Source organism: Esox lucius, chromosome 3, assembly GCF_011004845.1.
Source record: "Esox lucius isolate fEsoLuc1 chromosome 3, fEsoLuc1.pri, whole genome shotgun sequence".
In the NCBI taxonomy this organism is placed as follows: Eukaryota; Metazoa; Chordata; class Actinopteri; order Esociformes; family Esocidae; genus Esox; species Esox lucius.
The window spans coordinates 10,383,667-10,401,029 of record NC_047571.1 but is presented as its reverse complement, the minus strand read 5'-3'; the positions used below and the strand labels follow the sequence as shown (position 1 = coordinate 10,401,029).

Sequence of the window (17,363 nt, the reverse complement as noted above, 5' to 3'; positions counted from 1 at the left end):
AATAAAAGGAGTGGATTCAATCATTTACTGACTGTTGAAAATGTATTACTTTACCAAACTACGGATAGTGAATCAGAGCACTTTACTCATCTGCATTAATAGCAATGTTCCCATACCCGCTAAATGAGGTCTATAATTAATTCATGTTTCCACTCATTTGATTGGAGCTTTGAGAGACACACTACGCATATTGCAAGCGCTGACCAGCCGTGTTTTGAGGATGTATTGTGTTTGTTTAAATTTACTGAACTTACAATCACTGGAGTTAAAATCATAGGTTCTGTGTGGTTACAGCAGTTCACTAAGCTGATATGTCATTTATAATGGATACTTTTGAAGAATCAACTTGAAATCAACAATACATTCACAGTCCCAGAAATGTATGCAGCAAATGCAATTCCCGATGGCCCCTCAAAGGTTAAACCGCAGAATACAGTTACATTTTCATATTTCCTTCATTCCAATTCACATGTGGATGATAACTTGAACAGTGGGCTGAACTTCAGCTTTCATTAAACATGTAAACCTTCCAAATATCATATAGAATAGAAACAGTTCAACCCTCCATCAGTAAGTAATGAATAATGGATTCCTGAGGTGTAAGAATGAGTAGTATGAAAGTCACAATACCAACAACATTCATCCAGTGGTATTCTGTCACCATTAATTAAACCAACATGACTCTGGCCAGGTCTCAAATGGCACCCTATATGGTGCAGTACTCATCAAAATAACGCACTATATAGTCAATAGTGTGTTATTTGGGATGTAAGCTTTGTTTACCCTGCCCAGCACAGCACAGGACAAATGCTTTCATTACGCTGCATGAGGAATAGAGATACATGATAAGGTTGGGCTAGGGAGTGCGTGTTCTCAGCAGGGGATAACCATTATGTGAGTCCTTATTTTGATTTGAAATCCGCTATTCGTAATAGAGATGGAAATGGTCATGTTGTGGTAAAACGCAAAGAGACAATAAACTGATAAATGTTGTCAATTGTTATCTCTTTGAAACAAACCATAAGGGGCTTTAGAGCTGAGACCAGGTAAAACACTGTATTGTTTTGATGTGGCTGTACAAGCATGATTGGAATTAAAGTGACGCAAATGGCTTTGTTTTGGTAGAGCAATGACCATAGAAACCTAAGCCATAAAGAACATGTGTAATAGCTCCTCCAATGTTTTATGTGGGTTTTTTTTGTTTTTGTTTTTTGCGTGGTCTTGCTTTCAAATTGTCACCAGGTGAATCCATCAAAGCGTTGAATTACGCTGGTTCAACTTGAAATCCTAGCACCATTTTGATTTGCTCAAGGGCAAAAGAATTAAACACCCCATCCAAGACATCACCTTTAATTATCCCACAGAAGGTTATCCAAAACAAAAATCCTTCAATGCTATTCCTTCAAAATAATTAAAACAAACTGGTTGTTTCATTTACAAGATCGCATTAGCAAGGAATTCTTCAGCACAATGACACTGACTTCGGGAGCACACAGTTTGACAAATGCCACTGCAATGCTATTGGTGAACTAGTTAATTCAAACCAAAACAACAAATCTAAAAAAAACTGAGATAACCATTTAGTCATGGACAAAGGAAATACACTCTAAAGCACTTCATACGGCAAAAATGGCAAATTGCATACCATCATTTGAAGAGAATGTGTTAGCCTCGACAATTAGGCAAGGGGCATAAGGTCCTAAGCTCTATGGCAACGGAGAAAAGATGGGCTCTTTTAAATATTCAACACATGATGTAGCTTAACACTGCATGCACCACAGGTGGAAACAGCTTTTACAACAAAGTTATTTTTGTTCTGAGCTTTCAGGGTTCCAGATCTCAATAAATATGGAGAGCTACGAGAACCCACATGAGTACCACCAAACGAAATCTGTCAAAAGGCTTATAACCGCCACCACTGTGGAGCGTAGCACACTTGAGTGACTCCAGAATGTGTACATAGAGCTGGTGATTGCATGAGAAGTACCGCTGGGACACTGATAAGAATATTGAACATATTCAATCCAACAGCTATTGTGCATTTTGACTCAAAATTCAGGCACAGCTTCATCTTTGGGCTTTCAAATAATTCTGTGGAATAACTAAATGGCGGGATCTCTATTGTATGCCACACAATTAATACGGTAGAGGGGGCTCCGGATGTAGCACACCAATTTACTGTTGGGAACCGACTGAAGAGTTCAGTACAACATGACAGGGGCTCCCGGCAGCAGACAACAAAACGGCAAATGTACCGCAGCTTTGACAAAGACAGCACTGCTGAAAGAGTCACTCTGCCCTCCATCCAACCTCACCGTTTGGTTCGCCGTAACAATTTGAGCAACATATTTGATGTGGTACCCCTCCCCCAGATCCTAAATACTGCTAAATGTCCACTGAGAATAGTGAAATAGAGGCGGGGGAAATACCTTACATCTGCATGTTTTACCACTGAGATTAAAATGCAAAGTCCAAACAAAAACAACAGATGAAGCAAACATAACCTCGGGGCTTAGACATCCTCGTCCCGATGTTCTGGCCTGCACACACTTTGTACACTGAACTATGGAAGGGTTTGTTGTGGAAAAAAGCAGTTGTCACAAGGGGGATCCACTGTTTCACAGTTTGAAATAGTCAACAGCAAATTAAATGATAATGAAGTTACAGTCCCCCCCCTTGTCCTCTGGTGTTCCAAATAAACAAATTGAAGTAAAAGAAAAAGAAAAATATGCTAATGGTAAATGCTTAATTCTGAAGGCGGCAATCTCTTTACGAGCGGGGCCGTAGGGCTGTCAGAGATTGCTTTCTGAGAGCAGAAGACCAAAGGCTGCTCATAACCCTGACAGTAAGAGACGGTGGAAGAAGCCAAAAGCCAATGTATCATTTTTCCAGTATAGAATGCTCTTATTTTGCCATTGAATTAAGAGTAAACAGATTGGATCTTTAGCATTTTCTGTCCTGAAAGTGATCAGCTCATTTATCTTGTGTTTTGCCGAGCAGGCTTCCTAGAATACCAAGTGAAAATAAAATCAGTGTGCTCTGTTTGATACACTGCTCTCCGTTCTCAAAGTCTATTATTGATAAAAGGGTTTGTTGGGGGGTTGGGGATTCTTGCTCAGCAAGCATTGATATAAGTTCTCATTATGGAGCAAAAAGCCATTGCAGGTGCGTATCCACCATAACGGTTTTAAAGATCACAGAGAAAACACAGGTTTTCTCTGTGAACATAGGTTCACTGAGATAGAGCCATAGTACAAAAAGACAGAAATTACACACACACACATGCACACACGCACACACATTCTTAAAACACATTCACAAGTGTCTCAAACCAGAGTCATGTTTGGTTCTCATAATTCACAAAATGAGATGGAAATGATATAAATGCAGAGCTGACAAAGTGAGGTTTCTTGGCCATAAAATGAGTTTACACGGCTCCTTTGTTCACTAACTAAACTATCCTTGAATGCTTAGCGAATTGGTTAGTGTGACATTGCTATCTGAACCACCCTATAACATCCAAAACAGAGGAATTGTTTTTCTAACCTGAAAATAAATCATTTACACTAGTCGGTCATGGAGAAAAGTAGATTATGATCAGGGTCGACTGAACAAACTGCTGTTTCATTTCAGAACGGTGTGCCAAATGTTTTCAATGAGCTCATATTCCAGCCTTTGAAAGACAAAACACACAATCCCAGCAGACGGTTAAAATCAGTGGGCGGGCAGCCACTGTGCATTCTCTGACCAGAACATCCAAACACACTGCATCTACATTTCTAGTCATTTCTAGTCAGCCTGGTGTGTTTAGCTCTTTAATGCTAGTGAACAGGTGTGACAATAGTTAAACTGGGAATGAATACAGATGGAATGGACGGATGACTCACCTCTGGTTTTGCTGGACAGCCGTTGTTTCCGTTGGCTGGTGGAAGTGTTGTGGGGGAGGAGAGTGTTCTGCTGCAAGTGATTGCTGTCAATGGGGCTGGTAGCTATGATGTTGTCCTTGTACTTGTTCATCAGGGACAACTTTGTATTGTCAATCCCTGATGATGACAGAAAGAATGCAATAAGGGAGCGAAGGCCAATGTCCTGTGCATAGCTTGAATACAGTAAAAGAAGACTAGCATGAAAAAGCAGCACATAATGGTTCGTTTTCATTTGGTTATCCATCTGCATAGAACGATCTGTACTTAGCTCTACTTCAGAACAGATGAGACCAGAACAAGCCAGACTGGTCTCATAATGTTATGGTATAATCCTTTATTTCCTGTCACGCCCAAAGAACATTTCAATGTCTGGCGAGCTGGTTTCTTCTGCCTGCTACCAATAAATTTGAGGTTTTATTGGGGTATTTTATGGCATTATCTAAATTAGTTTAGCGTTTAATGTAAAACGCATGGAAATTATTCTACCTCACTATCCTCCTGGGAGTTGTATTTGGTCCTCGAAACAACATGCAATCTCAAAAGCAATCAGCACAATCAAGAATGTCATATTTCATACTTTTGGAAAAGTATGTCTTGCACTAATTCAAAGTATGTGGGTGTTCCAAATCATTACTGATCCACATAATATTTCTCTGGGGGTGTTGTCAATTCTAAGGTCCATTGATTATACATAGGGATTTTTGCAAAGCAGACTAGATGGCAATTATACATGAAGTAAAATGATGTGTCTTGCTCTAGGTCTTTAAATGTATAGTTGTGTTAGTCCAAGAACGTTCCCGATTTCAGAATTAAAAGTGGAAATATTTTAAGTTTAAGTTGTCTTAGGTTTCTTTTTTTTTTTTGGTCAAAATATAGTCCCGCAGTTACTAGTTAGCACTGTAGAAATTATGTTACAAAAAATTTGTTAACTGTTTCGATTTCAGATTAGAATAGCAGAGATAACAAGATTGAATACCTAATGATGTTTAGTGTAACTTGTTTGGAAAGCGGTAAAAATGACAGGTGTTTTAAACAATAAGATGAAAAGCAGAATGAATTTGATGTAGTTTGTCTAAGAACAGGCTAACATTTCAAACTGTTTTCTGTCTAACTTGTTAGCAAAGTAAATTCTTGAAATCTAAAGACAGATTGTTAAATAACAGGTGCAAAATTTCAATGTTCTAGAATACTGTCTCTCAGTGTTAACATTTGACAAGATTGACAGATCCATGCCAGTCAGTTCCTCAGTGGAAGGTTAGGTTTGGGATGTTGCAGGAACCTCAGTGCAAGTATAATATAAGTTGTAAAGTTTAAATGTAGAAATGTTATCAGATCGTATCCAATCACGCTATTCCAGATAGTCTAAAGGTTCCAATATTGAAACAGTATATAGATTTAACGGCTCAAGAGTAGTAATCAGGAATAATTTTTACAATATATAAAGGGTGTTATATCTTTGAATAAACCAATAAACCCAACTTCAATAGAACATTTCAGTTTTAAAAAATTCTGAATGAAACCAAACATTTTCAATGAGGTTTTCCCTCATTTTGGAGGCAGATAGTCAGGGTACATTGTAGCCAGCGTGGCACATATGAGTAAAACATTTGAAAAGACATCCTTTAGCAAGGTCAGGCAAATTATTTATCTGTTTAGTAAAACACCCATCCTCAGACCATAGCCATTGTTGTTGCGCAATTAGCACCTTGGTCGCGTTTGAAATCCATTATACGTACTGCAGCAGTAAACTGCACAAAATGTACGTAATTCTTACCGGGGAAAAAGTTAATTATTTTGCCTGTATCCAGAGTCTAATGAAACATTTTATTAACAATCGATCGACAGGCCAAAGGAAGAATGTGATTTTCATTCCTGGACCAAATAATAAAAGGCTATACATTTGAAGTTTGACTTTACATCTTAATAATTCACTTGCAGTGAAAAACAGGGATTCAAAGCACCAACCATAAGAGTTGGGTTCAGTCAAGTGACAATAGATGGTGTGCATGTGTGTATCTGTATTTGTATGTGTACAGAAATTGCTTATAAGTAAGGACCGGTTGGAGTTTTCCTTTTGGCCAGTCTTTTCAGTACATTCACAATACAATTTTTTAGGCTTGGGGTTAAGTTTTGGGTCAGGGTTAGAGTAGGTCTTACATTAGGGTTAAGGACTAGGACTTAGTGTTTTTTTGTCCAAACGTTGAATGCAATTGCTTTGTGTGTTTCTGTTTTACTATCTGAGTAAGACTACGACAGCAACATAAGGAAAATCATGCAATCTAAGGACATTAAACTGGTCCTCTAACAAAATCTGACAGAGTTAAATTCAGGTTATAGGTTAGAGTTAGGATTAAGATTAGAAATTGTTATGAGTTACAAGAGGATCAGGTTAACGTTAGGCATAAAGTTTAGAATGCAGGTCAAGGTTGGGTTAAGGTTAGGTAACGGTAAGATTAGGGTTAGGATAAGGTTAGGCATTTGGGATAGAGTATTGACGTTAAGGTTGGGTTAAAATTAGGTTAAAGTTGAATACAATTCTTATTTTTAATTGTACTCAATTGCCGGTCCTCATGTTGATAATAAAAACTGTGTGTGAGGTCAATGCCCTTCCACTCACCAGGTGTGAGGTCCATGCTGGCCTTGTCATTACAGCCCTGAAGGGAGTCCAAGGTGCGTGTCACCTGGCTGGTAAAGTCCTCCCCTCCATTCATGCATTCTCTCTGCAGGTGGTGTCTCAGGTCGGTGATGTCATACTCGTAGCCGTCCAGTATGGGCGTCTCTCGGATGCTGAGCGTCCCACTGGAGTTGTGACCTTGGCCCCTGGAGTTCCTCAAGCTCTCCCTGGCCTGGCCCCCCATCAGCACCGAGGGTATGTAGTGGATCTCATTGGCCGCCTCTGCACTCGCGCTCTTCTGGGGCTGGGGCACACGACGGCGCTTGCACCAACGCCTGCGCGTGTAGAGGATGAGGACCAGGCAGAGGATGGAGAGGAGCAACGCAATCATGCCTCCCTGTGAACAAGCAGGAAAGGGATGAATGATGGCATCTCTCAACTAAGAACTCAACAAAGGCCCTCAGCCCATGCTGTTTGATTTGTCAGAAAACCACTGGAGCATAGCAGAGGTTTTTGAGGGGGAAAAAAATATTGATCTCAGCAACAATGTAAGGAAACAAACAAACTCCTAATCCGTATAGTTGCAGAGCACATCTGGCAAAAAGTTGTAGATCATCTCCAAACATATAGAAACCAGAAACATATAGAGAAAAATATAACCTATATCAACAGATGATAAATTAGGCTTTAGATGTTTCAGTAATAAAAACTGTCTTTTTAAATCTTCTCCCACAACTAAACTAATCTAATGTAATGTAAATTATGAAAACGTCAAGAAAACATGGTAGGATGGCCACATAATTAATTTATTAAGAATTTAAACTGAGAAAGGTAAGTCTATCCATCAAAGGTTATCTATAGTATATGGATTTTATCATATATCATTGAATGCATGGCTATAGACTAAATAGTGTAGAACCCAACTCAAACGCATCAGTGATTTGTTTATTATATTTATTATATTTCTATGCATTTAATCCTATTTGATAGCTGAAAAGAGGTCCTTAGGGATCATAAAGTGCTTCAACTCCTCGCATGTATTTGAAATGGCAAATGTAAAGACAATTTGCATAAGTTGTTTGCCTATTCTGCATAGTCAAGGACATTAACAATGACGCCTTAATATAAGTCACTTATGCAGCACATCTGTATGCACAGGGTTAGAGAGGGAGGGTGGACTGAAGGTTTACATTTACTTTGTATTGATTATCCTTTTTAGTACAATCAAAGTCATTTTACGATTCCAAACTAGTCTGGTTTGGATTGAAATTAAGCAGGAAGAATTTAACCAGAGAGTTACCAGGCGCTTTGCCTGCTTGAGATCCAGTTACATGGAGTAGAACAACTCAATGGCTGCTACTGTACATATGCAAACACATTCTACAGCGGTCAAGTGAATTCACCTTGACAACAAATACAATTAGACATGGTAATTTGCATTACAATGTAAAGCTTTACATAAGAGAGACTTAGCAGAGAACCTTACAATAAATCAAAGGAGCATTTGCCTCTTTATAGGTCCAATAAAGCCAAACAAAACTTTAAAGGATGTTAGTTCTTCAGCCTCTAAACACTTCAATGTATACAATGTTGAAAGGGAATGCTGTAGTCTTAATACCAATTAATTTTCTTAATGTAACTCATCCATAAAAAGAAGTGCATTGGTAACAAGAAAATAATGACTATTATATCAATATTGTTTGAGTTTGCAACGGTGATTAAGAGTAATCATAGCAGACACAACCCAGTCATAACATTTCATGAGATGTATATTTTGTATCCTTTTAACCCACCCGTAACTTTACTCTTTAACCATAAACTCAAAGCTGAAATCAAAATCCTAAGAACTTTTAGACCAGAAATAACACCATCCGTAACCAGTAAGAACTTTACAGTAACTTGTAATCTTCACGCTAACAGTGGTATTGAAATTGAAAAAATCTTTTACATTATTTAAACTCTCAGACACTTAGTCCTAACATTCCATGTTAAATGCCAACAAAGCATTCTATGACAGCATTAAATCAAATGTGACAATTAGTAGCTGATTTTTTTTTAAAGGTTTATGATCCAGTTCTGATTTTGACATTTAAAAATTGTGTAAGTCCCCATTAAACTCACACTGTGACGGCTTTTCATTGGTTTTTGTTATTAATGACATGAACTTAAATCATTTAATTAAATTCAGAATATTTAATAAAAGCTAATATTACATAAAGGCTGACACTTTTCTTGGTCGTTTTCAAGTCTCCAGCTGTATTGCAAGATATGATTGCTCCATCATTAGAGATGTTCTTGAGTGATTTAGTACTTTAAAATTACAAATACTGAAAATGAAATAAATTATTAGTAACATCTTCTTATTTATTTTAATGTCAACAGAACTAAATTTGCCTAAAATAACTGAATAAATCCACTAAATGGTGGATTTTCAAAGAAGGAAAGTGTAGCCTTTATTTTAAAAAATTCTAGTGTTTAGAGTTATCTGAAATTAGTAACAATAAACATGACATTTTATATGGCACTGTCTTGTTGAAAATGTGATTACTGTAGCCACCTTGTGCTTGGTGAAGTTGTACACACAAAAAGGACACTGCAGTGCATCACTGGAACACTATGTCTCCTTCAGCTTTTAAAACTATAAACATCACATTTGATTCAATATATTTGGTATAGATAACTAACTGAATTTTCTCTTCTTTCCTTCCTGGTGATGGCAGGATGTGTGGTCAGCTTAAACTGTATATCAGTACAGATTTAACTTTCATAAAATGTAATCATTAAAAATCATTGCTATTGATTTATATTATTATTTTGTATTTAATCTTTTTTAACTGGGTTGGTCTCAGTGATACTAACACTCTCTTTTTCAAGAACTGTCCAAAAATGTAGCCAGCAAAAATATTCTGGGACTTGTGCTTGCATTAATGATTAGGTCACTGCATGTTTGGTTCCCAGATGGACCTTATCTGATCTGGGTGACATTTGTGGAGTAAATGAGAGTTGCAAGAGGAAATAGTCTTTCCATTCAAGGGTGTGAGCAGACAAACAACAAGATATTATCGGGATATTAAAACAGACGGTCTAAGGCAGAGCTCCAAGGAAAACCAGTGACAATGATGTAAAGAAAGTCTGAGCCTTGGCTAGGACACTTTTATAGGTTTCCCATGTATACACTCACCTAAAGGATTATTAGGAACACCATACTAATACTGTGTTTGACCCACTTTTGCCTTCAGAACTTAATTCTACTTGGCATTGATTCAACAAGGTGCTGAAAGCATTCTTTAGAAATGTTGGCCCATATTGATAGGATAGCATCTTGCTGTTGATGGAGATTTGTGGGATGCACATCCAGGGCACGAAGCTCCTGTTCCACCACATCCCAAAGATGCTCTATTGGATTGAGATCTGGTGACTGTGGGGGCCATTTCAATACAATGAACTCATTGTCATGTTCAAGAAACCAATTTGAAATGATTCGGGCTTGGTGACATGGTGCATTATCCTGCTGGAAGTAGCCATCAGAGGATGGGTACATGGTGGTCATAAAGGGATGGACATGGTCAGAAACAATGCTCAGGTAGACTGTGGCATTTAAACAATGCCCAATTGGCACTAAGGGGCCTAAAGTGTGCCAAGAAAACAACCCCCACACCATTACACCACCACCACCAGCCTGCACAGTGGTAACAAGGCATGATGGATCCATGTTCTCATTCTGTTTACGCCAAATTCTGACTACCATCTGAATGTCTCAACAGAAATCGAGACTCATCAGACCAGGCAACATTCTTCCAGTCTTCAACTGTCCAATTTTGGTGAGCTCATGCAAATTGTAGCCTCTTTTTCCTATTTGTTGTGGAGATGAGTGGTACCCGGTGGGGTCTTCGGCTGTTGTAGCCCATCCGCCTCAAGGTTGTACGTGTTGTGGCTTCACAAATGCTTTGCTGCATACCTCGGTTGTAACGAGTGGTTATTTCAGTCAAAGTTGCTCTTCTATCAGCTTGAATCAGTCGGCCCATTCTCCTCTGACCTCTTGCATCAACAAGGCATTTTCGCCCACAGGACTGCCGCATACTGGATGTTTTTCCCTTTTCACACCATTCTTTGTAAACCCTAGAAATGGTTGTGCGTGAAAATCCCAGTAACTGAGCAGATTGTGAAATACTCAGACCGGCCCGTCTGGCACCAACAACCATGCCACGCTCAAAATTGCTTAAATCACCTTTCTTTCCCATTCCGACATTCAGTTTGGAGTTTGTCTTGACCAGGACCACACCCCTAAATGCATTGAAGCAACTGCCATGTGATTGGTTGATTAGATAATTGCATTAATGAGAAATAGAACAGGTGTTCCTAATAATCCTTTAGGTGAGTGTATGTATATACAGTAGCAATAGAAAGTACCCCTTCCAACAAGTTCACCTTTTGCTGTCTTACAGCCTGAAATTAAAGAACATAAAATCTGAAAATGTCCAGCTTTATTTACATACAGTAACTCACAATATCCAAGTGAATTCGTTTTTTAAAAATCTGACAATTGATCCAAACTAAAACATTGACAATCTGAAAGAAAATACAATTGCTCATTTACAAACTAAATACATAAAATACAAAATAAAATAAAATGGAAACAAGATGGAAAGTGACCAGTGTTCACAATGCACAAGGTACAGCATTGAGGATTCAACACGTTCATTCGCATGTACGTGAACATGTGTAAGCCAAGTGAGAGTGTGTGAGGGAAAGGTAGTGGAGAAGGACTGTTTGTGTCCATGGATAGTGTACGTGGTTCAGTGTTTTCACATTGACACACATGAAGTGATAAAGTAGAGTATATATTTGTGTGTGTAATGTGTGTGTTATGTGTGCGTTCAAAAGGACTCCAAGGTGCAGATCAGGGTTCAGGGAAGATATGCAGTCAGTTTAACAGTCTGATTGCCTGAAGGCAGAAGCTTTTTTCCAGTCTTGGTTATGATGCTTCGCTGCCGTCTCTGTCTACTAGATGGTAGCAGGGCAAACAGCCCATGGCTCAGTTAGCACAGGTCCATGATGATTATTGTGGTAAATGGGAAAGTCGAAATAGCTTTACCCTCACTGCATAGAATGTATATATAGATGTTAATATGTTGGTGTTCTATATCAAAATGCAACGTTAACCCTTTCCAGCCTGAGCGGAATGTTCCATTTTATTATTGATCAAGGGCTGCTGCTGTATTAATAAGTATAATTTGGTGTGGCGACATCTTGTTTGAAAACATGACATCTAAAGAAAGCTTAGAAACAGCCCTTTCAAATCATATGAAACACTATAGGAAACCAGTCAATGAACTGGTGATCAGTTAAGAAATAATGCCTGCGAAATATATATTTCAGACAAAATCTATTATTATTTTCCCAAACATCTGCCATTTACATAACTTTCTAATAAAAATAGATAAGTTAGAGTATACTGAATCTTCCTTGTTTTGCAAGGTTTGAACATCTAAAATCAGAATATAAATAGCTGTTACTGTTAACAAGTTAGAGCCATTTAAATGGCCAATGGTATTGTTTTTTTTATTCTATGGAATGTTCGCTGCCCAGTACCTTCTTATCTAAATAATATATTACAACTAACCTTCACCAAAATCTCTTGTCTACCATAAGGAAAGATATAAACAAGTTAAAATATTAATAAAATAATGTAATTAAAATAATGTTTGGGGAATAAATTGTCTCATATATGTCTCAATATCATAACCATATTAAAATAGTATACATTATCTAAAAACAATGTCACAAATGTATCATATATAGTTATATTAAAGGACATTTATTGTATTTTCCAACTTTCTTATGAATCCAATATGCTGACAGGTTGCCATGCAGAATGTATGTGATAAGTAAAGGAGAACATACAAGTGTGAGGAACAAACGAGCTGCAGTTCTCAAAACTAACTGCGTATGAAGTTGTGACAGTGCCGATGGCTGGTTGGCCAGCAGTAGCAAGCAGGGCCAATGGGGAGCTAAAAGAAAAGACCAGGAGTTGAGGAAGATGAGGCGAGGCAAGGGTGGAGTTGGTCTTGGAAGGGGGCAAGGGTGGAGAGATGCTGGGTGGCGGGCAGACCTAGGGAGTGGAGGAAGACATCATTTGGATGTCAGTGACCTCTTCCTCTGCATACATCAGTAAGCAAGCATCAACCCCTTGATCTCCATCCATCTTTACCTACATATACAAAATATAACAATTCACTTTAGTTTCATAAATCCATAACACATAATATAAAACAAAGGACTTACTGAAAACCCTTTCGCATGTTTTGTGTGTCTAACTAGGCTCATATCATTATCATAAGTGATAGTAGTGGACAAGAACATAATGACATTACAAAAACAATTTAGATTTAGTAATGTAAGTACGGTAACAGTGCCATACTGTAGTAGAAATATAATGGCCTGGCTGGAAAACAACGTCAGACAGATGACAGCACCTGTTGGCTGGTTTGTAGATATATTTTACATTGTTGGCAGCTACTTATGTATAATCAGACATGCTCATTCTACAATATGTATATCCTACTGACAAAATCACATGACACACACCTTATAAGTTAGATTTACAAAACGTTAGAAGGACGATTTACTAACAAGCCTGCACTGAAACAGAGTGAATTATCTCCCATTCTAGCTCGGTTTTTAGATTGCGGATACGGTATCTAATTGGCTAAGTTTGGGGTATTTACTTGCTCAAACTAGTGACAAACTTAGCTTTGTTATCAACCCATTGCTGTGCACAAACTATTTTTGTTCATATACATCGTCATATATAAAGAAATAGCCACATATTCATTCAGAATCTGTGGGTAGCTACTACTAGAGCAGGCCAACTAGCTTCCGTCAAGCTAATTTAGCAAACGTCAAACTGGTAGCCATTCAGCACTGAAAATCTACTTTATTAAAAAAACAATTGAATCTATCTAGTGACATTATTAGTAAAACATTGTAATGAGCAATTGTATATTTTCCTTATCTCAAATGATTGACTTCGTTTGCACATCAAATCTGCAAAAGTAAAACTCCAGATCTACTCAAACCGTGGTCTCAAATTGCCTCAGGAAAACAGGGATTTTGATCCTTCACATTTAGGGCCTGTATAAAACAACTTCCCACGATAACGCACTAACCAATTATAAGTTTGTAGCTTATGTCGTCTTGTATTCATGGCAGTTTTCAGATTTTAAATATGTGATTGGAGAGATATTAAGAGTAAAACCATCGGAACTAGAATTCCGAAAGAGCGATGCGGCTGGAAAGGGTTAATTGCAGTTATAACTGCTGTTATAAATTCTCTTTGAATGGGAAAATAGATGGAACGTTACTGTATATAATTAATATATGGTAGATCATTCAGTGTGTACATAACAGGCATTAATGTGGATGAAGGCTATTCTTGTGAATTTGGTGGCCATCTGTAGCTTAGCAGGTAGAACATGATGCTAACAATACTAGGGTTGTGGGTGTGATTCCCATGGGGGGCCAAAATGAAAATATCTGAAAAATTATGCACTTATTATTGTACACTGTACACATAAGAGTGTCAGCTAAATAACTGAAATGTAAATGTTAATGGATTAGGACAAGGAGTCATGATATCCTCAACTACATGATTTGATGCATAATATTTACCCTGAGGATTCAACTCTGTGGGGATCTCCATGCACCATTGTTTGAAGAAAAAGGGAAGTGACAGGTCTATCGTGGCCAACAGGAGAAAAATGGATGGTAAATGGCAGGACATACATGTTTCAGCCTTATGGCATATATTGAGATCATACTGTAATTGTAATGATGTGTTTATTAAATAACCTAAATATGAGCTTTATCACAACATCACATTGATGCAGTCAGAACTTTTATATACCATTAATGAAATGTATATTGTATTTTGTCAATCATTAGCATATAATTTGAAGTCCCTTGTAGGGGTTAACAGATAATGTAAAAATAAATACTATAACTGGTCTTACCTACATATGGCAAGTATACAGTAGAGTGAGTTTTGCCTAGTCAATTAACTGGTAAATGACATAACCAAGTCTCATAGAAGGCAGACGTGCTAGCAAGCAAAGGAGATCACAGCATGGATGTTGTGGCATGGAGCATGCAGTCCCAAAACTACACTCCCAAAACTACACTAATGAAGCTTGAATGAAGCTTCAACGTTACTGTCATAGGAGCAAAATACATGGTAGGACGTGAAGAAGACGTGGTCATCAGTATTCTCGGACATGTACCTCCGTTCATCAGACAATCTGAGGGACGTGATCGACGTGGCACATCCACTTGGGAATCGGAGGTCTGATAGATCCCCTTGCTTTGTCATTGCGCGCTTCACAATACACCACTTCAGGGAAATCACCTGGCAGGTGGCCATGTGGGAACACATTTCGTGAAAGGAAGAAACTCAGCATCAAAGAAGCTCTAATACCACAGGATCACAGGATCAGATGGCAAGGGGAAACACTGAGGCCACATGGAGAAAAAAGCTCAAACGAACGGCAAGGAGGCGGGGTTCAAGGGCCTCTACACATTCATCAATAGACAAAAGATATCTGATTGACTCTGCATGCCTTATCTCAAAAGAAAAGATTTTGAACTTTAATCCCTAAAGCCGGTATAAGGAGAGATTTACCCGGATCTTTATTAAGATTGCCGTGGACCTACCATATTAAAATATTACCTAGCTTTATCAAATGGCGACTTCATGTGTAGTCATTAAAACAAATCTCCCTGCTGTTTCCGTGACGACAAACGTAAACAAGCTCATCTAGCTTCATCAACAGCCATTATAACTGATATACAGTTAGATCCTGAAATAATTGGACACTGACAAGAGTTATGTTATTTTGTCTGTTTCCCAAAATATATTCAAGTTACAGTTAAATAATGAATATGGGCTTAAAATGCAGTCTCATACCTTTAATTTGAATGTATTCACATCCAAATTAGAAGAATGGTTTAGGAATTACAGCTCTTTAATATGTATCCCCTCTTTTTCAAGGGATCATAAGTAATTGTACAGTTGACTCAAAAGCTGTTTCATGGTGTGGGCTATTCCTCCATTATTTGGGCTATTCCTCCATTATTTGGGCTATTCCTACATTATTTGGGCTATCCCTCCATTATTTGGGCTATTCCTACATTATTTGGGCTATTCCTACATTATTTGAGCTATTCCTACATTATTTGAGCTATTCCTCCATTATTTGGGCTATTCCTCCATTATTTGGGCTATTCCTCCATTATTTCTTCATCAATTAAGCAGGTAAAATGTCTGCAGTTCATTCCAGGTGTGGCATTCACATTTGGAAGCTGTTGCTGTGAACCCACAACATGCAATCAAAGGAGATCTCATGCAGGTGAAACAGGCCATCCTTAGGCTTCAAAAACAATCCATCAGGGAAATAGCAGGAACATAAGGAGTGGCCAAATCAACAGTTTGGTACATTCTGAGAAAAAAAGAACGCACGGGTGAGCCCTACAGCATAAAAAGGCCTGGACATCACAGAAGACAACAGCGGTGGATGATAGTAGGTTCCTTTCCATGGTAAAGAAAAACCCCTTTACAAAATCCAGCCAAGTGAAGAACACTCTCCAGGAGGTAGGTATATCATTATCCAAGTCTACCATAAAGAGAAGACTTCACGAGAGCAAATACAGAGGGGTTCACAACAAGTTGTAAACCATTCATTAGCCTCAAGTATAGAAAGGCAAGACAAAACATCTAAAAGCACCAGCCGAGTTCTGGAACAGCATTCTTTGGACAGATGAAAACTAAGATCAACCTGTACCAGAATGATGGGAAGAAAAAAGTATGGAGAAGGCTTGGAACGGCTCATGATCCGAAACATACCATATAATCTGTAACACGGTGGAGGAAGTGTGATGGCATGGGCATGCATGGCTTCCAATGGCACTGGGTCACTAGTGTTTATTGATGATGTGATAGAAGACAGCTGGATGAATTATGAAGTGTATAGGGATATGTTGTCTGCTCAGATTCAGCCAAATTCAACAAAGTTGATTGGATGGCGCTTCAATTTACAGATGGACAATGACCCAAAACATACTACGAAAGCAACCCAGGAGGTTTTAAGGCAAAGAAGTGGAATATTTTGCAATGGCTGAGTCAATTACCTGATCTCAACCCAATCGAGCATGTATTTCACTTGCTGAAGACAAAACTTAAGGCAGAAAGACCCACGAACAAACAACAACTGAAGACAGCTGCAGTAAAGGCCTGGCAAAGCATCACAAAGGAAGAAACCCAGTGTTTGGTGCATTTCAGACTATAAGCAGTCATTGCCTGCAAAGGATTCTCGACAAAGTATTAAAAATGATAATTTTATTGTGTTAATTTGTCCAATTACATTTGAGCCCCTGAAATAAGGGGACGGTGTATGAAAAGGGTTGCAATTCACAAATGTTTTATACAATATTATAGTTCAACCCTTGATTTAAAGTTGAAAGTCTGCACTTCAATTACATCTTAGTTGTTTCATTTAAAATCCATTGTGGTGGTGTACAGAGCCAAAAATATGAAATATTTGTCAGTGTCCAAATATTTCCGGACCTAACTATATCTGTACAGAAGCAAGGGCAGTTCATAGCTCAAGGTCAAAATTGTGCGGAGGGGAAAAACTACCATTTACTTTTTCACACTCAGGGAAACTATAAAAGAAAATATATTTAACAGCACTCAAAATGGATGATATATTATGCAGAGATCCTGTTGAAATATCAACGCTGGTTAATTCCTTTTATCAAAACCTTAACAA

At 38.1% G+C, this 17,363-nt stretch overlaps 1 protein-coding gene across 8 annotated transcripts in view; it reads right to left on the bottom strand.

Moving 5' to 3' along the window:
- astn1 (astrotactin 1) overlaps nt 1–17,363 on the bottom strand; it is a 306,946-nt gene that overhangs the window by 218,530 nt on the left and 71,053 nt on the right. For all 8 annotated transcript variants that reach the window (XM_013139747.3, XM_020041100.2, XM_020041102.2 and 5 more), the window contains 2 exons: nt 6,544–6,937; nt 3,888–4,043 (listed from right to left, as the gene is read on the bottom strand). In XM_013139747.3, the coding sequence (XP_012995201.1) occupies nt 3,888–4,043; nt 6,544–6,937 (550 nt within the window). The remainder of the gene's footprint in view (nt 1–3,887; nt 4,044–6,543; nt 6,938–17,363) is intronic.